Source organism: Salmo salar, chromosome ssa24, assembly GCF_905237065.1.
Source record: "Salmo salar chromosome ssa24, Ssal_v3.1, whole genome shotgun sequence".
In the NCBI taxonomy this organism is placed as follows: domain Eukaryota; kingdom Metazoa; phylum Chordata; class Actinopteri; order Salmoniformes; family Salmonidae; genus Salmo; species Salmo salar.
Window position 1 is genome coordinate 29623449 of NC_059465.1, and position 22582 is coordinate 29646030.

General features: G+C 41.5%; 1 protein-coding gene across 1 annotated transcript; it reads right to left on the minus strand.

The window, feature by feature from the left end:
* Nucleotides 1-4085: 4085 nt before the first annotated feature.
* On the minus strand, nt 4086-21127 carry LOC106585634 (guanine nucleotide-binding protein subunit alpha-14). The gene is made up of 7 exons (XM_014172055.2): nt 20981-21127; nt 8700-8884; nt 8367-8521; nt 7765-7893; nt 7516-7642; nt 6945-7098; nt 4086-6675 (listed from the first exon to the last, which is right to left on the minus strand). The coding sequence occupies exons 1-7, from the start codon at nt 21102-21104 to the stop codon at nt 6488-6490; spliced, it is 1062 nt and encodes a 353-aa protein (XP_014027530.1). The 5' UTR covers nt 21105-21127; the 3' UTR covers nt 4086-6487.
* Between the last annotated feature and the right edge of the window lie 1455 nt (nt 21128-22582).

Consider the following 22582-nt stretch of genomic DNA (forward strand, 5'->3'; position numbering starts at 1 on the left):
GAACCACAGTCCATCATTACTTTAAGACATGAATGCCAGTCATTGCGGAACATTTCAAGAACTTTGAACGTTTCTTCAAGTGCAGTCGCTAAAAAAAAAGCACTATGATTAAACTGGCTCATGAGGACCACCACAGGAAAGAAAGACCCAGAGTACCTCTGCTGCAGAGGATACGTTTATTAGAGTTACCAGCCTCCATAAATTGCATCCCAAATAAATGCTTCACAGAGTTCAAGTAGCAGACACATCTCAACATCAACTGTTCAGAGGAGACTGTGTGAATCAGGTTCTTCATGGTCAATTTGCTGCAAAGAAACCACTGCTAAAGGACACCAATAAGAAGAAGAGACGTGCTTGGGCCAAGAAACACGAGCAATGGACGTTAGACCGGTGGAAAATACGACATTTTTGGTTCCAACCGCCGTGCCTTTGTGCGACGCAGACAAGGTGAACGGATGATCTCCGCATGTGTTTCCCAACGTGAAGCATGGAGGAGGAGGTGTGGGGGTGCTGTGCTGGTGACACTGTGTTTTATTTAGAATAAAATATATTTGGATTTATTTAATACTTTTTTGGTTACTACATGATACATATGTGTTATTTCATAGTTTTAATGGCTTCACTATTATTCTATGTAGAACATTTTTAAAATAAAACCCTTGAATGAGTAGGTGTCCAAACTTTTGACTGATACTAATATATATATATATATATACACACACATACATATATACATACACACAGTATATATTTTAAGAAACGCTAAATTGTTTGCTGCTACCTTTATACTTTAAAAAAGTGTTGCTTTTGATTTGGGGTCACTGTAATCCATGTAATTCATTATCAGAAAAATGAAGGGTCTGTGTTTGGTATTGGCTCTTTTTGTCATGATAGGATCTTCAAAGACATACAAGACATTAGACAGTACATAAAGTGCCTATATAGAAAGTCTACACCCCCTTGAACTTTTTTCACATTTTGTTGCATTAAAAGTGGGATTAAAATGTATTTAATTGTCTGTATACACTGTCAAAGTGGACGAAAAATTCTAACTTTTTTAAAATGAATGAAAATAAAACCTTGATTAGATAAGTATTCACCCCCGAGTCAATACATATTTGAAACACAGCTTTGAGTCTTCTTGGGTAAAGATTATAAAAGCAGATTTTTCATCTTCGATATTCGAACCAGCAACCTTTCGGTTACTGGCCCAACGCTCTAACCGCTAGGCTACCTGCCGCCCTAACACCTGTAGTGTGCAATATTTGCCTGTTTATTATTTTCTAAATTCTTGCAAACTCTTGTCAAGGTGTTAGGGCTCATGGTTAGATGGCTAGGTAGGCTAGTGGTTAGAGCTTTGGGCTAGTAACTGAAAGGTCACTGGTTCAAATATCCAAGGTGAAAAATCAGTTTGTGCCCTTGAGCAAGGCACTAAACCCTCATTTGCTCTGGGGGTGCTGTAATACTATGACCATGTAAAACAACACCAGCACCTATCCAGTGTATGTGATGAAGAAAAGTTTTTTTTACACCAATTTTCAAGCAGATTTAAGTCAAACTGTAACATGGCCATTCAGGAACATTCACCATCTTCTTGGTAAGCAAGTCCAGTGTAGATTTGGCTTTGTGTTGTAGGTTATTGTCCTGCTGAAAGGTGAATTAATTTCCCAATGACTGATTCAGGTTTTCTTCTAGGATTTTGCCTGTGCTTAGCTCCATCCCATTTCTTTTCATCCTGAAAAACTCCCCAGACTTTGCAGACCCATACCATGATGCAGCCACCACCGTGCTTGAAAATATGGAGGAAGTTACTCAGTGATGTGTTGTATTGGATTTGCCCCAAACATAAAGCTTTGCATTTAGGCCAAAAAGTGTATTTCTTTGCCTTGTTTTTTTATTCTGTATATTTTTATTTGTTCACTGTCATTAAGGTCATTATTGTGGAGTCACTCACAACAATGTTGTTGATCCATCCTCAGTTCTCCCATCACAGCCATTGAACTCTGTAGCTGTTTTAAAATCACATCTCTGTAGCTGTTTTAAAATCACGTTTCCTGCCCAGCAGCTCAGTTCACAAGGATGCATCTGTGATGTCTGGTTTAATACATCATCCACAGCATAATTATTAACTTGACTATGCTTGAAGAGATATTCAGTGTCTCATTTGTTATTGTTACCCATCTACCAATCACTGCCCTTTTAGGCTTTCGAAAAGCTCCCTGGTCTTTAGTTAAATCTGTGCTTGAAATTCTATATTTCACTGGGGGACCTTACACGTGTTTTATGTTTGGGGGACAGAGGAGTGGGTAGTCTTTAAAAATCATGTCAACCCCTGTTATTTCACACAGAGTGAATTCAGATAACGTATGTGATTTGTTAAGCCAAATGTAACTTCTGAACTAATTTAGGCTTGCCTAAACAAAGGGGGTGAATACTTATGCAAGAACTACAGCGCAATCTGACCCATTGACTTTTTCCACATTTTGTTACGTTACAGCCTTATTCTAAAATGGATTAAATTGTTGTTAAATTGTTGCTGCACAGATATTTTCAGGTCTCTCCAGAGATGTTCGATCAGGTTTAAGTCCGGGCTCTGGCTGGGCCACTCAAGGACATTCAGAGACTTGTCTCGAAGCCTTGGCTGTGTGCTTAGGGTCATTGTCCTGTTGGAATGTGAACCTTTGCCCCAGTCTGAGGTCCTGAGCGCTCTGGAGAAGGTTATCATCAAGGATCTCTCTGTACTTTGCTCCGTTCATCTTTCCCTCGATCCTGGCAAGTCTCATAGCCCCACAGCATGATGCTGCCACCACCACGCTTCATCGTAGGGATGGTGCCAGGTTTCCTCCAGACATGACGCTTAGCATTCAGGCCAAAGAGTTTGATCTTGGTTTTATCAGACCAGAGAATCTTGTTTCTCATGGTCTGAGAGTCTTTAGGTGGCTTTTGGCAAACTCCAAGCGGGCTGTCATGTGCCTTTTACTGAGGAGTGGCTTCCGTCTGGCTGCTTTACCATAAAGGCCTGATTGTTGCAGTGCTGCAGAGATGGTTGTCCTTCTGGAAGGTTCTCCCATCTCCACAGAGGAACTCTGGAGCTTTGTCAGAGTAACCATCAGGTTCTCGGTCACCTCCCTGACCAAGGTCCTTCTACCCCGATTGCTCAGTTTGGCCGGGCGGCCAGCACAAGGAAGAGTCTTGGTGGTTCCAAATTTCTTCTATTTAAGAATGATCGAGACCACTGTGTTATTGGGTACCTTCAATGCTGCAGAAATGTTTTGGTACCCATCCCCAGATCTGTGCCTCGACACAATCCTGTCTCGGAGCTCTACGAACAAATCCTTCAACCTCATGGTGGTGGTTTTTGCTCTGACATGCACTGTCAACTGTGGGACCTTATATTGACAGGTGTGTGCCTTTCCAAATCATGTCCAATCAATTGAATTTACCACAGGTGGACTCCCATAAAGTTACAGAAACATCTCAAGGATGATCAATGGAAACAGGATGCACCTGAGCTCAATTTCAAGTCTCATAGCAAAGGGTCTGAATACTTATGTAAATAAGGTATTTCTGTTTTTTCTTTTCAATAAATGTGCTAATATTTATAAAAACCTGTTTTTTTTTTGTTTTTATTATGGGGTATTGTGTGTAGATTGAGGGAAAATAATTATTTTATCCGTTATAGAATAAAGCTGTAACAAAATGTGGAGAGAAAAAAAAGTCCTATTAATAAAAAATGTAAATATATATAGAAAAAGGAGTATTTTGTGTAGATCAATGACTGTTTTTACAATTAAATCTATATCTATCCCACTTTAACGCAACAAAATGTGAAAAAAATGTTCAAGGAGGTGTAGACATTCTATAGGCACTGTATATGTCTGTCCCCCAGTTCTGCTTGACTTTTTTTTACTGACACGCACCAATAAAGAGTTTACATCAAAGACAATTTTATTTGCCACAGTTTGCAGCAGGTATAAAAGGTTCAGTGAAATGTTTATGTGCTAGCTCCCTCAACAATGCAGTACATTAATCAATATCAATAAAAGTCTACATTTAACTACTGTAACAATTTATTGAAACGTAACAAATGTATCTTGAATTTATTTTTGTAAGAAACAAATGTAGAAAATGACAGATGCACATATTGAATAAGAAAACAGTCACAACAATTTATGGACAGAATTCTTTCATGACCAAAAATCTGTTATGGTTAGAATACATATACACTTAGGGGTGAATCCTCATAGCTGAACAATTTAATTATGTGGAAAGATTTGCTCCTAAATGAATTAAAGTCTCAGGTAAATGTCCCTATGTTATTCCTCTCGCAAGGCACTTCGGACAGATTACTTGGCTAAAACATGCATGCTTGCTTCACCGTTTAGATATATGGTGATGTAGTGAAATAATATATAAATACAGTATATGTATGAAAACAAAACAAATGTAATTTTTTTTCAGCCAAGTCTTGCTTTTCTCACATTTAAACAAGTAAAAGACTTGGCCAAATAATAAATTCACAATTCCACTTGCACTCTCATCACACTAGTGCTCACTGAGGAGTGTTAGACAGGGTTAGGTAGGTTACTTTCAAAATGTTATCCATTACCGTTACTAGTTACCTGTCCAAAACTGATTACAATTTTTTAAGTTATGGATTACCCAAACTCAGTAACATAATCTGATTACTTTCAGATACTTTTGAATTATTGTCCCCTTAAAAAGGCATTAGAAGAAGACAAAAAGTATCCATCGAATGCATTTGGTGTGTCATAGTGGTCTCTGACTTGTGGTCAGGCTCGCTCAGGTGGAACAAACTTAATCTAGCGCCTCTTTTCAATTTTAAAATAATCAAAGAAGTAGTCTTCTAGTTTTTCAAAAGTATCTAATCTGATTACATTATTTTAGGTGTTAACGTAACTGATTACAGTTAGTTTTTGTAGTTACCTGCCCAAAATTGTAATCAGTTACTCCCCAAACCTGTAGATAGATCATAGTTTTACAGTTATTTTTTTTTATAAATCAAAAGGTGCTATACTTAACTCCTTCCTCTATACTAACCACACAAGGTAAATCAATTCAAGTCATCCATTTCAAAGACGATACAAGAAAAATATATTTTATGTAAAAAAAAATACTTTGGCATCCTCGTCACAGTGAGTAGACTTTTCTTTCTTTCCAAAATATATGTACAAGAGATTTTCTCTTTAGTGATCTGATGGTTTTTATTCAGATACTATTTCCAAATGGTATAGATGCTGAGCCTAACAAAGCACCCTGGACAGAAAAACAGCACTACAAATCAGGTTGGAACCAAAATTATTTTCCAATTGTTTCATTCTGAACAGAACCACACTTTTTTTTGTTCCATTCTACTGTTCCGAACAGCAAAATAAAGTTCTGAACCGGTTCGAATCCCAAAAAAGTACCGGTTTATATCATTTCTTTCCGTTCCTTTTTTTAATCTTTGAAATCAACAGTTTTGTATGTACAAGTCTCATTAAATTACTTCAACAAACAGTGCAGACAGAGCAGGCAAGCTAGTTGTTTACATGCGTGATGGACAGATAAGTGTAGCCTATGGACCAAGATGCAACTGAGGGTCTCTGGGAAGAGAGCGTGTTGAGGAGGAGGTTTGAAGCGCTGGGCATCTTGTTATGACATGCATTATCTGAATTAGGTCCACAGAATTATACCTAGGAGGAGCGGCTTCTATGGAGGAACTTTGAATGTCCTTGGAGGTAGCTAGCTAACAAGCTTGAGTGTGCAGAGCGGCACCAGAATTAAACACTTTTTGTAATTAATAAATCCTACGTGAAACGTTACAACAATGCATATAACATCCTTAACTAGCATAGAAAAAGTTAATCCATTCTTCTCTAGCTAATTAAAAATCTCTCTCCCCATCTTCTGAATCATGTTTGTAGCATCAGTACAGAATCCTATGCTTCTGATGGGGGAGGGGCAGGTAGCCTAAACACGTACCCACACTGTCAAAGATTCTCAGCTTGCAGGCAGACACTGGAAAACGTTTCTGAGTGACAGAGTGAGGGCTTTGAATAGGCGCATTGTTGCGTTTTTTGTGAGACTAGAACAAAAATGCCTGGAACGTAAAATAACGTTATTAACTGGTTCCCATGCTTTTCAAATAACGGTTCTGTTCCGGAACAGTATGGATCACTTTCATTCCCGGTTCTGTTCTGTTCCTTGAAAAATGTTATTTTCCAGTTTTCGGTTCTGTTCCCTGAACTGGTTCCAACCCATGCTACAAATCTTGCAGTCAAAGCATTTTCTTCTACCGCAACAATCTAAAGTTCCAACCTAACCCTATACATATACTCTCAAGTCTCTTAGCCTGATCCTAGATCTGTATGTGCTTTAACCAACTCATGTCAATGACAGTTAGAGGAGTTGTCTCTCGAGCACATGCTACAGATCTAGTACCAGGCTAGATGTCTCCTAACCTCACAGGAGTCTTAGCTCTCCTCTAAATAATGGCAAAGTCCTTGAGGTGATTTTTGATGATGGTCTCTCTGATAGCAGCAAAGACAAAGCGGATGTTCTCCGTGTCAGTGGCACAGGTGAAGTGGGAGTAAACAGTCTGTCTGTCTCGGTTCTGCTCCTGGTACATCTTCAGGATGAACTCCCTGGCTGCTTTAGGGTCATTCTGCGGCCCTGGAAACAACAGCTTTAGTTATGGCGTGTGCATGCGTAGCGGAGGTTTTTCGGTGAACTACCCTCATGTGATGAGTAACCTTGCTTGAGACCTGAAAACCTGTGTTAGCTCCCAGAACGAATGCCTAGGCTTTAGCTCAGTGGGCTAACATGGCATTGAGTCATGTGGCCATCTGGGTTTGATACCTGGTTGGTCATATGTGTTAACTAATGGGTTCTCTTACTATACTGATAAGAATAGCGGTCACACAAACACTACTAGAGCTTACCAGTGTATTCTGGGAAGTAGTTAACAAGGTGGGAGTGCGTAATCTTCTCCTCTAGGATGTCGGTCTTGTTAAGGAATAGGATGACAGAACATTGCTGGAACCAGGGGTATGTGACGATGGTCTTAAAGAGTGCTTTGCTCTCCTCCATACAGTTCTAGGGGAAAGACAATGCATGTATAGTAAGCGGATATGAAAGCCCATACTTAAACAATAAGGCCAGAGGAGGTGTGGTATATGGTCAATACACCACGGCTGAGGGTATATTGGCCATATATCACAAACCCCCGAGGAGCCTTATTGCAATTTTAAACTTTTTACCAATGTAATTAGAGCAGTATAACTACATTTTTTTGTCATACCTGTGGTGTTCGGTCTGATATACCATGGCTTTCAGCCAATCAGAATTCAGGACTCAAACCACCCAGTTTATAATCTCACATAATGTGTGAGATACAATTTATTTTTATTTACCAATTTTACACAACAGCATGTTTGCTCATGTATGTGGCCCACAGGTGTATCAGTAAAATGTCCGGTGCCTGAACACTGCTCTGACTGACGGGGAGCTCACCTCGTCACATTCAGCCAGCACCTGGTCGTATTCGCTGAGCGCGGCCAAGAAGATGATGGACGTGATGTTCTCAAAGCAGTGGATCCACTTCCTCCTCTCTGACCTCTGACCCCCCACATCCACCATCCTGTCACATCAAGCCAATGTTAGGAGCGTTGCTTGTTGGTGATAGTGTTTCCTCGAAACATGTGCTCAGTTGAGATTGGAGAAGGTGCCAGAACCATTGACAGAACCAAAGTTTCCCCTCACCTGAAGATTACTTCTTCCATGTCAAAGTGGTACTCGATGATTCCCGTAGTCGGCACTCGGACCCTCAGGATGTCCTGCTCAGTGGGAAGGTAGGAGGCCTTTGCGATCCGGTCCAGATCACTCAGATAACTGAACAACACAGCATAAAAATAATATGTTTATGGAAATTGTGTGATCACCCAGAGAAAAAAAATGAACAATGATACTACAAACAACGAATTAAAAACTTCAGACTGGTACAGTATACGCCCCCCAAAAGAGAGTCCTGAGAAAGACTCAGCTAGAGTCTTAACATTGTCCATGTAATAACAGCATGCTGGCAGCAAATTTACATTCCAGTGTGAAGATTGATTTTGTTCTCTACCAGGACATGCAGGGGGAAACAATTGCAGCAGCACAGATGTCATCTTTAATTAAGGTTCTTTGAACGGCTTTGCAGTCTTACGTTATAGTGTAATTACTTTTGTCAATAGAGATGTGGTCTTTGTTACCTGACCAGGAAAACTCCAGGCCCTAGTTATAGCCCATAACCAGGGCCTGTGGTTTTCCTGATCATTATCAGGTTAAGAAAAACTCCTGCCCTATGACTTATGTCTACTCACTATTTGGCGGCGTCAGATAGCTGGTACTCCCTGCGGCGGGCATAACACTCCTGCACTCCACCGTCCCTCCACAGGCTCCTGATGGCGTCCACATGGCCTCTCTCCAGATCATTCACCATATCCACCTCCACCTCACTCAACATGCTGGCATAGCCCTGGGAGGGAGGGAGCAAACAAGATGGTTGGGGTGTTCATTAGGGCACGCAAGGCAAAATGCTTTAAAACGCTTCACAAATTAAAACTAAAATTGAGTTTATTTTTGGAAAAGTCCTTGGCTCCGTGATCAGCTGGTGCGGAAGCAGACCTGAGGTGTGATGTGGCTGGGATTCTTGCCTTATTCTGGGCCTCCAAGAAGGGGATGTTGAGGGTCTCCATGGCGTGGATCATGGACTGCATGGCAGTGAAGATGTTCTGGTACACCAGCTTGGTGTAGCCTCGCTTGTCCTCCTCTGAGTAGCCGGTGCCATGGATGATTCTCATCTGTTTAATGAAGGTGCTCTTCCCACTCTCTCCAGTACCTGGTAAAAGGGGAGAGGGGTGAGGATGGGGAAGGAAGGAAGGAATACATGGGTAATTGAAGAAGTGCGAAGCACTATATCCAGACAAGGATAGCATCTGGACAAACAAACCAAAATCCATAATCACCTATTACAGCCCTATTCACATTTAGACACACACACACACACATTCTCGATCTATTTCCCGGCTGCTCCTGCCAGCTCCTTCGAATTTCTTGGCCTGGTCAGTGACCAAGAACAACATCTCCATGGATACAATAACTATTGTGATGTGAGCTCTAGATCTGGATCCTGGAGAGATCCTTGACAAGGGTCCTTAACAGAACCTAAATGGACCTCTACCACCATAACAGAACCTGTCTGTTATGGACACAAAACATTTTGTTTTACTGAAACGGAGTGACTACCAGAATATCATTTTTTTTTTTTTTTTTAACTAGGCAAGTCAGTTAAGAACAAATTCTTATTTACAATGACGGCCTACACCGGCCAAACCCAGACAACGCTGGGCCAATTATGCTCCGCCCTATGGGACTCCCAATCACTGCCGGTTGTGATACAGCCTGGATTCGAACCAGGCAGTCTGTAGTGACACCTCTAGCACTGAGATGCAGTGCCTTAGACCGCTGCGCCCTCGGGAGCCCAAATATAAGCAAATATAGGACCCAACACCTGACTTGGACCAAACGTCTTCGTTCCATTGAGTAAGACGAGGAATCCAATAAAATAGTTAAAAGCCACCCACGGACCCCCCACATCCCACCCAACAACCAGTATCAGTTCTCTATGTCTGACAAGTAGTATGGTGCGGCTTGGAGTTTTGCTTCTTCATCCTTTGTAATGTATTACCTGTGAATCTGGTCATGTTTTTTTCCCCTGTTTAGAGAAATTAGCAATTGAAGTAGTTAGCATTATTTAGCATAAATTAGTGTGAAAATACTAGGTTTTGTCCGTGGGTGGTTTTTGATCATTTTATTGGACTCCTCGTCTTACTCATTGTTAGGAAGAATTATGGTCCAAATCGGATGTTGGGTACTATATTTATTGAAGATTATATGAATCCTTTTAATTAAAATGGCCAATTTGGGTGCAATTAATTTTCCTAATTTCTCAGAGATCAAATTACATTTCAACAAAATAATGTTTCAGGAATGATAATGCCATTTGTTTCTAACTACAGAAACGATTTCAGCACAATTTGAGATGGTGGGTGTCAATCCTCTTTCTTGTGCGTTTTGAGGTGGAATGACCCACCTGAGTGGCGCAGCGTCTAAGGCACTGCATCTCAGTGCTAGAGCCGTCACTACAGACCCTGGTTCAATCCCGGGCTGTATCACAACCGGCCGTGATCGGGAGTCCCATACTGCCCTACCAAGCAAAAAGGCAGTAACTGCTAATTTGGTCGAAAATGAGTTAATGGCATTTTTTTATACATTAAATACATGCTTAATCATGTGGACAAGTATCCTGCCTCGTATTGTGTTTTGGAGAAAATGGGGGTCATGTTAGCAGTAACTGCATAAAGTTACTGTGAAACCAAGGTAAATAAAAGCAATTTTTGTCAGTTCCACGCTTTGAGCAGTTACTGCCTTTTGCTTGGTAGGGCAGCATAGGGCGGCGCACTATTGGCCCAGCGTCGTTAGGGGAGGGTTTGGCCGGGGTAGGCCATTATTGTAAATAAGAATTTCTTAACTGACTTGCCTAGTTAAAATAAAGGTTAAATAAATAAAAAAATCGAATGACCCACCAGATTGTTAGTTCAGAGGAAATCACCGGGATAGGCGAGGTGAAAAATAGATGAAGAGTGAGGCTGTTCCTAAGAAGTGTTTAAAGAGGGGTCAGCTCAGCCTGGTCTCATAGACTAGACATAATATAGTAACATATCACACTATATGGACTGTCTCGGATTTACGTACATAATACGAAATGCTCCGAGACCAGGTTGGTCAGCAATCTTTTTTGCGTTGTTTCTGAGAGGAAGTCAGACAGGCTCATTCCTGGCCACCATGTATTCACAATTCCTGGAGCCACTCAGGATTGAAACATGTCAGCATGGATAATTGTTGCCAACAAACACCAGACCCCAACAGAACACAGTTTCTCTGTTGCTTGGTCTCCTCTGTCTTTAGTCTCCTATGAAGACTTAAACACCAATGCACCACACTGAAACACACACCCTCCTTCCAGCCATTCATTTTCAGCTACCCTTGGAAGACAATGGACTTCGAAAATGCTTCTTCAAGGTAATTGGACAGTGTGCCTGTATGTGTTGAGCTCTAGGGGGTTTCCAAGAGACTAAAACCAAATAAATGAGTTGTTGCTAAGGAAACTGTATTTGCAGACATCTGTACATAGGCTTTAAAACATTTAATGAATTTTACTTTCAAAAACTAGCCAGTCAATATTCTAATGAGAACAACATGAAAGTGTGTACTCAATAAGCCACCACCCCACACAGATCCACCCACTAGACATAATGGGCAGGGACTTATGCCTGACAATGACCAATCAGAGGCCATAGGCACTTGTGAATATTAAGTTGACCAATCAAAGAGAGAGCATGTATAACTGACCAAAGCAGTCAGAGAGGGAGCTGGCGTTTGCACTTACCCTCATGACCTAATAAGCCATAGAGATACAATATAAATGTTCTATTTATGTTTTAAACGCTTTACTGAAGATGGGTTGATCCATCCATTTTGCAATTGAGATTAGAATGTGCATGTAGTTTTCCAAATAAATACAATGAGTTATATACATTTTTTGTAACATACAAACTTAAATTCATTCATTAGGACATTCACACCTGAAAGATAATATGAATTACCCGTATATACACACACACTGAACCAAAAATATAAACACAACATGCAACAATTTCAAATATTTTACTGAGTTACAGTTCATATAAGGAAATCAGTCAATTTAAATTAATTAATTAGGCCCTAATCTGTAGATTTCACGATTGGGAATACAGATATGCATACGTTGGTCACAAATACCTTAAAAATGGGCCTCACAAGTGTAAGAATGCTGTTCATTGACTATAGCTCAGCATTCAACACCATAGTACCCTCAAAGCTCATCATCAAGCTCGAGGCCCTGGGTCTGAACCCCACCCTGTGCAACTGGGTCCTGGACTTTCTGACGGGCCGCCCCCAGGTGGTGAAGGTAGGAAACAGCACCTCCACTTCGCTGATCCTTAACACTGGGGCCCCACAAGGATGCATGCTCAGCCCCCTCCTGTACTCCCTGTTCACCCATGACTGCGTGGTCACGCACGGCTCCAACTCCATTATCAAGGCCTGATCTTGGGCACAGGCACTATGGTGGTCTGCTTAAAACATGTTGGTATTACAGACTCGGACAGGGAGAGGTTGAAAATGTCAGTGAAGACACTTGCCAGTTGGTCAGCGCATGCTCGCAGTACACATCCTGGTAAATCGTCTGGCCCTGCGGCCTTGTGAATGTTGACCTGTTTAAAGGTCTTACTCACATCGGCTGCGGAGAGCGTGATCACACAGTCTTCAGGAACAGCTGATGCTCTCATGCAGGTTTCATGGGCCATTTGCCTCAAAACGAGCATAGAAGTAGTTTAGCTCGTCTGGTAGGCTCGTGTCAATGGGCAGCTCTCGGCTGTGCTTCCCTTTGTAGTCTGTAATGTTTTGCAAGACCTGCCACATCCGATGAGCGTCAGAGCCGGTGTAGTACGATTCTATCTTAGTCCTGTATTGACACTTTGCCTGTTTGATGGTTCGTCGGAGGGCATAGCGGAATTTCTTATAAGCTTCCAGGTTAGAGTCCCGCTCCTTGAAAGCGGCAGCTCTAGCCTTTAGCTCAGTGCGGATGTTGCCTGTAATCCATGGCTTCTGGTTGGGGTATGTATGTACGGTCACTGTGGGGACCACGTCATCGATGCACTTATTGATGAAGCCAATGACTGATGTGGTGTATTCCTCAATGCCATCGGAGGAATCGCAGAACATATTCCAGTCTGTGCTAGCAAAACATTCCTGTAGCTTAGCATCTGCTTCATCTGACCACTTTTTTATTGATCTCGTTACAGGTGTTTCCTGCTTTAATTTATGCTTGTAAGCAGGAATCAGGAGGATAGAATTATGGTCAGATTTACCAAATGGAAGGCGAGGGAGAGCTTTGTATGCGTCTGTGTGTGTGGAGTAAAGGTGGTCCAGCGTTTTTTTCCCTCTGGTTGCACATTTAACATGCTGATATAAATGTGGTAAAACAGATTTAAGTTTCCCTGCGTTAAAGTCCCCGGCTACTTGGATAGACGCCTCTGGGTGAGCATTTTCTTGTTTGTTTATGGTGGAATACAGCTATACTATCAATGCTGTTTTAGTGCCAGCCTCTGACTGTGGTGGTATGTAAACAGCTACGAAAAGTAAATACAGATGAAAACTCTATAGGTAGATAGTGTGGTCTACAGCTTATCATGAGATACTCTACCTCAGCGAGCAATAGCTCGAGACTTCCTTGTGCACCAGCTGTTATTTACAAAAATACATAGCCCGCCCGCCCTTTGTCTTACCAGACGCTGCTGTTCTATCCTGCCGGTACAGCATATAACCAGCCAGCTGTTCAGCCACGACTCGGTGAAGCATAAGATATTACAGTTTTGAATTCCCCGTTGGTAGTTTAATCTTGCGCGTAGGTCATCTATTTTATTCTCCAGAAATTGCACGTTTGCTCACAGAATGGAAGGAAGTGGGGGTTTATTCCATCGCCTACGAATTCTCAGCCCGCCCTTTGGCCCCTTTTTCTTCGCCTCCTCTTCACGCAAATCACGAGGATCTGGGCCTGTTCCCGAGAAAGCAGTATATCGTTCACGTCAGGCTCCTCAAAGGAAAAAAAAGGATTCTGCCAGCCCGTGGTGAGTAATCGGAGTACTGATGTCCAGAAGTTATTTTCGGTCAGAAGAGATGGTAGCGGCAACATTATGTACAAAATAAGTAAAAAAATAAGTTACAAAAAACACAAATAAACGAACAAAAAAACAATCGGTTGGGGACACATAAAACATCTGCCTTCTCCGGCGCCATTATGCGACATAGAAATGTTGCCTGTAATCCATGGCTTCTGGTTGCGGTATGTGAAATTGTTAGATATTACTTGTTAGATATTACTGCACTGTAGGAGCTAGAAACACAAGCGTTTCACTACACCCGCAATAACATCTGCTAAACATGTGTATGTGACCAATACAATTTCATTTGATTTACCATACCATTACCCATGTGGTTACCACCATCAGTCAGTTTCTCTGTCTGTCTGTCTCTCTGACTGTCTGCCCAGCTGGCCTCTCTCCCACTCAGAGGAGTATTTAGCTGTAGGCATTAGACATTACCATAACCACCCATTGACCACAGGAACAGACACACACACCTACACTTCCTCTTTCTTAGGAGGTGTGAGGACAGTAGTCTACACAAAGCCCTGCGACAGAGTCTGTATAGTCTCTCACTGAAGCATGAGGAGGCTGTAGCTGATGCTGGTGTAAAACATTGGTGGTTCACTTACCTTGGGGAATTCCCATCGAGCACCAACAAGTTCATAGGATAATATTAAATTGGGTGTCAAATGACAGCTAAGACTATATTTTTGGGAAGTGAAGGCATAGATACATTTTCCAACCATTTTCCCAAAAAGTAAAGGTTTTGATTTCTAGATAAAACAGAAAGAACATAGAAAACATACCAGAAAAAGTCTTAAAATGTATCAGAAATACACAATAATGTTGATGTAAAGACCCCTGCCAACTAATATCAACACATATATTTTGTTTTGGAGAAAATGTTTACCTTCTGTAAGTTTAAGAAATATTACCTTGTGCCTTGTATTTCCATTACCAGAAACCCACACATCTTTAAGATATACTATATAAAAAAAGTATGTGGACACATAGGGTTGCAAAGGGTCGGAAAATGTACGGTAAATTTCCTGAAATTTTCCATGGTTTTCAGAATTTTGCTTAAATTCATCAAAAAAGGTTAGCTTATAACAGTGAACCTTTTTTGTGGGATACACATAATTCTAGGTCTTGGGGATAGTTTAACCAAAATATGTCACAATTCAATGGAATTGCAACCCTCTGCATGCACAGTGCATTCTTCCATCACATGTACAGCTGATTCTCAACATCTTGCACACTAATGAGATGCTATTGAGCCCACTACTACACTGTCTGAGCCAAGGACTACATGCTTTCTGGTAAGTTTTGATTACAATACTGGGTGGGGTGAATATATTTTATATGACATACATCATTTTTTTGTCAACTAGTAAATAGTAGCCTACAGCAAAGTGTGTTTAAATAATTTCTAACTTAACAATTTCTGCTAGTTCGTTTTTGCTACCATGTGTGTTTTAGCTTGCTTGAATCTGCTATCTGAGGAGTGTTAATTCACCTGTTTCCATACATGTTGCATTTTAAAACATTTATATCTTACAAAGGAGTTAATCTAACTGCTTAACTATTTATCTGTTCATGGAATTGTATTTGGGGGTTTTTTACAAAGAAAAAAATCTAATCTTTACAGGAAAATGCCACGGGCACTATCTGATGTGTGGAGACATTTCACTGCAGCTAATGTAGAAGGAAAAGTTGTGTACATTTGCAAGTACGGTGCCAAATCATATGTGAAGAATGCAACAAAGATGCAGAATCATCTGGCCAAGTGCATAAAGTTCCCTCAGCGCTCACAACAAGCAACCTCTGACAAAAGTCCCTCTAGTTCTATTCGAGATGAAATTGATGAATCAGACACCTTATTGATAGCAAGAGCTCATTGTCCTCCTAGAATCAGAAGTTTGTTTGACTCAACGGAGGAACGTAGTCAGAGAAATGCTGATGAATGTCTTGCTCGAGCTGTGTATGCAACTGGTTCACCTCTGATGCTCACAGGCAATGTGTATTGGAAGAGATTTCTGAATGTTCTTCACCCAGCATACACCCCTCCAACCAGACATGCTTTATCTACTCATTTGCTGGATGCAGAGTTCAAGTGAAGGTCAAGCAAATCATAGTGAAAGCAGACTGTATTGCAATCAAGTGGAGGAGTCCTACCCTCACATCACACCCATTGGCTGTGCTGCTCATGCATTGAATCTGCTCCTCAAGGGCACACTACAAGAGAGCCAAGGAAATGGTTAAGTATGTGAAGGGTCATCAAGTTATAGCAGCAATCTACCTCACCAAGCAAAGTGAGAAGAATAAGAGCATCACATTGAAGCTGCCCAGCAACACCTGTTGGGATGGTGTTGTCATCATGTTTGACAGTCTCCTGGAGGGGAAGGAGTCTCTCCAATAAATGGCCATATCACAGTCTGCCGATATGGACAGCTCCATCAAGAGGATCTTCCTGGATGATGTATTTTGGGAGAGAGTGGTAAGCAGCCTGAAACCAATAGCAGTAGCCGTTACACGGATTGAGGGAGACAATGCCATGCTGTCTGATGTTCAGACTCTACTTGCAGATGTAAGACAAATCTGTACTGCCCTGCCCACTTTACTGTTGCTCCAAGCAGAGGAAACTGCAGTTCTGAAATACATCAAAAAGCGTGAAGACTTCTGCCTGAAGCCCATACACGCCGCAGCGTACATGTTGTAAGTATGCTAAGTATGCTGGCAAGAGCATCCTGTTTGGTGCAGAGATCAACAAGGCATATGGTGTCATCACTACCGTGTCTCGCCACCTTGGCCTGGATGAGGGCAATGTTCTTGGCAGTCTGGCGAAGTACACTTCCAAGCAAGGGCTTTGGGATGGAGATGCCATATGGCAGTCGTGCCAACGTATCTCATCAGCCACCTGGTGGAAGGGACTTTGTGGATCTGAGGATCTTTCCCCTGTTGCCTCCATCATCCTCCAAATCCCACCAACATCAGCCGCCTCAGAGCACAACTGGCTGACGCAACAGGCTGACCAATTCAAGGGTTGAAAAATTGGTGTCCGTCCGGGCAAATTTGAGGCTTTTTGAGCCTGACAACGAGCCAACCTCAACAAGGTTGGAAAGTGACATTGAAGATGAGGCCTCAGAGTCTGATGTTCAAGAGGTGGACATTGAGGAGGTCCAGGGAGAAGACATGGAAGCCTGAGAGGAAGACAACCAAAGCTTTCGTTTCTAGACTAATTTTACAGATTTATGTTAAATGTTTTTGGGAGATGCGATGGATCATTCAGTATTCCCTTTCTTTTGTTGTTGAGTGAAATCATCCCATGTGAATAGTCAACTCATTTAATTAAAGTTCAAATTGTTTTAAAAAAATGTCTATTAGAAGGATTTAATCATTTGCAATTATGTCTACTAAAACATTTATGTTTCTGTCTCCATATGATATGGTAAATATATCCAATGCAAAAAACATCTACACTTAAATGGTATTAATATTAATTTACATATTTCTGTTAATTCCCATATATTCCCGTCAATTCCCACGGAATGTTTCAACCTCTGAATATTCCCCAAAATATGCAACCCTCTGGACACCCCTTCAAAATAGCGGATTTGGCTATTTCAGCCACACCCGTTGTTGACAGGTGTATAAAATTGAGAACACAGCCATGCAATCTCCATAGACAAACACTAGCAGTAGAATGGCCTTACTGGCTTTCAACTTGGCACCGTCATAGGGTGCCACCTTTACAGTTTGTCAGTTTGTCTAATTTCTGCCCAGTTAGAGGTGCCCTGGTCAATTGTAAGTGCTATTATTGTGAAGAAGTGTAAACATCTAGGATCAACAACGGCTCAGCCGCAAAGTGGTAGGCCACACAAGCTCACAGAACGGGATCAGCAAGTGCTGAAGTGCGTTGCGCGTAAAGATCGTCAGTCTTCGGTTGCAACTCTCACTACTGAGTTCCAAACTACCTCCGGAAGCAACGTCAGCACAATAACTGTTTGTCGGGAGCTTCATGAAATGTGTTTCCATGGCCGAGCAGCTGCACACAAGCCTATGATCCCCATGCGCAATGCCAAGCATCGGTTGGAGTGGTGTAAAGCTCGCCGCCATTGTACTTTGGGGCAGTGGAAACATTCTCTGGAGTGATGAATCACACTTCACCATCTGGCAGTCCGACGGACAAATCTGGGTTTGGTGGACGCCGGGAATACACTAATGGTCTGGGGCTGTTTTTCATGATTCGGGCTAGGCCCCCACAAAGGGAAATCTTAACGCAACAGCATACAATGACATTCTGGACGATTCTATGCTTCCGACTTTGTGGCAACAGTTTGGGGAAGGCCCTTTCCTGTTTCAGCATAACAATGCCCCCATGCACAAAGCAAGGTCCATACAGAAATGGTTTGTTGAGATCAGTGTGGAAGAACTTGACTGGCCTGCACAGAGCCCTGACACCTTTGGTATGAATTGGAACGCCGACTGCGAGTGCCTGACCTCACTAATGCTCTTGTGGCTGAATGGAAGCAAGTCCCCACAGCAATGTTCCAACATCTAGGGCAAATTCTTCCGAGAAGAGTGGAGGCTGTTATAGCAGCAAAGGGGGGACCAACTCCATATTAATGGCAATGATTTTGGAATGTTCAACAGGCAGGTGTCCACATACACTACATGACCAAAGTATGTTGTAATTTCTCTCCCTCATCAAAACAAATACATGAGGTGGTGTCACAACTTCTGCCGAAGTCGGTCCCTCTCCTTGTTCGGGCGGCGTTCGGCGGTCGACGTCACCGGCCTTCTAGCCATCGCCGATCCACTTTTCATTTTCCATTTGTTTTGTCTTTGTTTTACACACCTGGTTTCAATCCCCCAATTACTTGTTCATTATTTAACCCTCTGTTCCCCCATGGTTTTTTGTGAGTGATTGTTTGTATGTATACAGTCCGTTATTGTGGGTTAGTTTATTGTGTTGTATTTTATTGATTCCTTGAGTAAATTATGTTCCTTACTCATTTCTGCTGTCCTGCGCCTGACTCCTCCACACCAGCTACACACAGGCCGATTACAGGTGGGAGGATAATGAACGTTCACAGAAGTAACAAGTAATGGTAGACCAACCAAGTAGCTATAGTGATTTTATTGATATTACATTTTGTTTATAAATTACAAAGTGATTAAAACCCATTACCAATTACCCCAAAATCTGTAATGGAATTACTGAAATTGAATTGGCTAAAATGGGAAATCATAATATTGACAAACCACAGGTGGGTCACCTGCTACCACTGGCATACTGTTATTTTCAGCTCATAACTGTTTTTTTTTTGTCTTTCTGTCATCTGGTGGTCAAACCAAGACTGTTAAAAACAATCTGGACAACCCCTCCCTCTCTCTCTCTTTCTGCCTCTCACTCTCCAGTTAATGTCACCTTTCCCAGCTCTCACTGACCCATAAGCCCCCTCCCTCTCTTTCCACATACTGTAATCAGAATCCTCACCAACTGAGCACGACCAACACTGGACATCCATGGACATTGAAAAGTAGTTGAAATTTGGTCAGTTCATACTGGCCTTGATGTTAACATCCACAGACAGACCGGACTAAATCTGAACCAATCAAGTTTAGATAGTACAGTGAGTAGAGCACAGTAAAGTACAGTACACCACAGTAATGGAAAGTAAGTAGAGCACAGAAGAGTACAGTCCAATATGATACAATAGTACAGTAAAAACAAGTATAATGTAGTGTATTGTGCTGAACTATACTCTACAAGGTGACATGTCATAGCTGACACCCCATTCTTTCTGCAGACATCTTTAACTCTTAATTCGGAGCAGGTATTGGAAAAGGTGGTCGTATAAAAACATGAAGGAGATTTTACAGTGGTTTCGTTACGAAAGTTTGCATCTGCGCAGTTCTTCCACTAAATTAGTTTTTGTACATTTGTCAGTGGAAATTGTAAAACATTGTCCTTGTGCATAGAGTTGTATGGTTTGTTACACTTTGAAATCAATGGTTTTTGTTTGGCATACATTTCAAAGTGAAAGAACTGAGTCAAATCTTAATTCCATTACTGTAAAATAGCCCCTTGACTGTGCAATATGAAAGTGTTACAATACACATGGTGATCATGTGTAGATCTGGACCAGAAACCCTTTTCATCGTGTGCTGAATGTCTTCCACGAGTTTTACTGTGACCAGTCACAGGTCTAATGATACCTTTAGGGACATGTACAGTTGAAATTGGAAGTTTACATACACTTAGGTTGTGTTCAACCACTCCACAAATTTCTAGTTAACAAAATATAGTTTTGGCAAGTCGGTTAGGACATCTACTTTGTGCATGACACAAGTAATTTTTCCAACAATTGTTTACAGACAGATTATTTCACTTATAATTCACTGTATCACAATTCCAGTGGGTCAGAAGTTTACATACAGTAAGTTGACTGTGCCTTTAAACAGCTTGGAAGATTCTAGAAAATGATGTCATGGCTTTAGAAGCTTCTGATAGGCTAATTGACATCATTTGAGTCAATTGGAGATATACCTGTGGATGTATTTCAAGGCCTACCTTCAAACTCAGTGCCTCTTTGCTTGACATCATGGGAAAATCAAAACAAATCAGCCAAGACCTCAGAAAAAAAATTGTAGACCTCCACAAGTCTGGTTCATCCTGATATGAGACTCGCGGCTGTATTTGCATGGTTTTGCATGAGGTCATAACTCCGGTACACCATCTACCTGCGACTACAAAAACTTCGTTGTGGCCAAGGCCCAACGTAAGCCACTAGAATCTCGTAATTAAAAGCTTCCCAGATAGTATTAGTCTTTGTCGACAGTGAACGTGAGGCCATCAATTTCTTTCAATTCAACATTGAAAAAAGGCGCAAATTTGTTGCACCTAAACTAATCTGAGCATAAATCAGACACCGCTATGACGACACACCAAATTAAAGTAAAATAATATTAAAACGAATGCGCTCCCATGTCTGCACAGTATTGGGATTATATTACTACATATCACTATTATTCTAACTTTAAATTGGTACGTCTACAACACTCTGATAGCCTACTGCTCCCTTCCTCACCTGATTTTACAAGTGTGGTCCAGGCTTTACCCAAGTAGCCTAGGACCCTAGGCTATGCAGTGTGCACTTCTTGACAGATGTGACAGCTCTCACCTAATAGCAGCAGTTTGAGTTCACTGCCCGAGTCTTTCTTGTCCTGTCGCAGCTGCCTGTCAATCTCCTGATTGATTCTGTGATTATCCTTCTCCTCGGCCGACATACAACATCCAGCCATCATTAACCAAACTTTGCAGGCGTAAAATTAACGAGCAATGATTATTATTGAAGCAGTCACTATTACATGGCGCTCTGGTACATCCTGAACTCCACGGTCGTAGGAGGACGCATCTCCACGGGGGCGTGGCGGGGACTGACGCGCCTTACACACAGTAGATGCCCGACTGAATAGTTACATACAGGTAACACTTGAGTAAATGAGGGATACAAAGTGTATCAGCCTGGTCTCATAGACTAGACCTAATATAGTAAAGGTACATCCAGGACACTCAAATTAGTATGATATGTTATTTTTGGTATGGTTACATAAAACAGAAGATTACTTATGGCAAAAGTGAAAGTGGGGTGGATGGTTGGGCGTATACTGCCAACATCTAGCAACCCAAAGGTTGCATGTTCAAATCCTATCATGGAGAATTTTAGCTACTTAGCAACTTTGTAACTACTTAGCATGTTAGCTAACCCTTCCCCTAACCTTAACTCTTTAACCTAACTCCTAACCTTAACCCCTTACCCTAACTCCTAGCGAACATCTAGTAACCCAAAGGTTGTGTTTTTGAATCTCATCAAGGAAACTTGACCATTTTAGCTAATTAGCAACTTTGCAACTACTTAGTAACCTAACTACTAACCCTAACCTTACCCCTAACTCCAAGCCTCGCTAATGTTTGCCACCTAGCTAACGTTAGCCACAACAAATTGGAATTTGTAAAATATCATGTGTTCTGAAAATTCGTAACATATTGCATGAATTGCAATTCATAACATAACATACGAATTGTAATTCGTAACATATCATACGATATGGATGATGGACATCCACAAATTAATACATACCATATGAAACGTAACATATCATACTAATTAGAGTGTCCAGGATTTACATTTACTACAGTATGTTATGTCTATCCCTGAGACCAGGTTGAGTAAATTGAAAGCAGGTGCTTTCACACAGGTGTGGTTCCTGAGTTATTTAAGCAATTAAAACATCCCATCATGCTTAGGGTCATGTATAATAATGCCCAGTTGCCCATTATTATGGCTACCATGGCTAGAAGAAGAGATCTCAGAGGAGCATAGGGGGTTTAAAGGGTGTGTGTGTGTGTGTGTGTGTGTGTGTGTGTGTGTGTGTGTGTGTGTGTGTGTGTGTGTGTGTGTGTGTGTGTGTGTGTGTGTGTGTGTGTGTGTGTGTGTGTGTCACCAGATCTTAACCCAATTGAACAGATTCTGGAGCTGCGCCTCAGACACTGTTTCCACCACCATTAAAAAAAACACAAAATTATGGAATTTTTCATGGAAGAATGGTGTCACATCCCTCCAGTAGAGTTCCAGACACTTGTAGAATCTATGCCAGGCCGATTGAAGCTGTTTCGGCGGCTCGTGGTGGCCCAACGCCCTATTAAGATGGTGTTTCCAATATTTTGGCAGTTACCTGTAGTTACAAGGAGACTAAGGCACTGTTATGTTTCTATAATACCT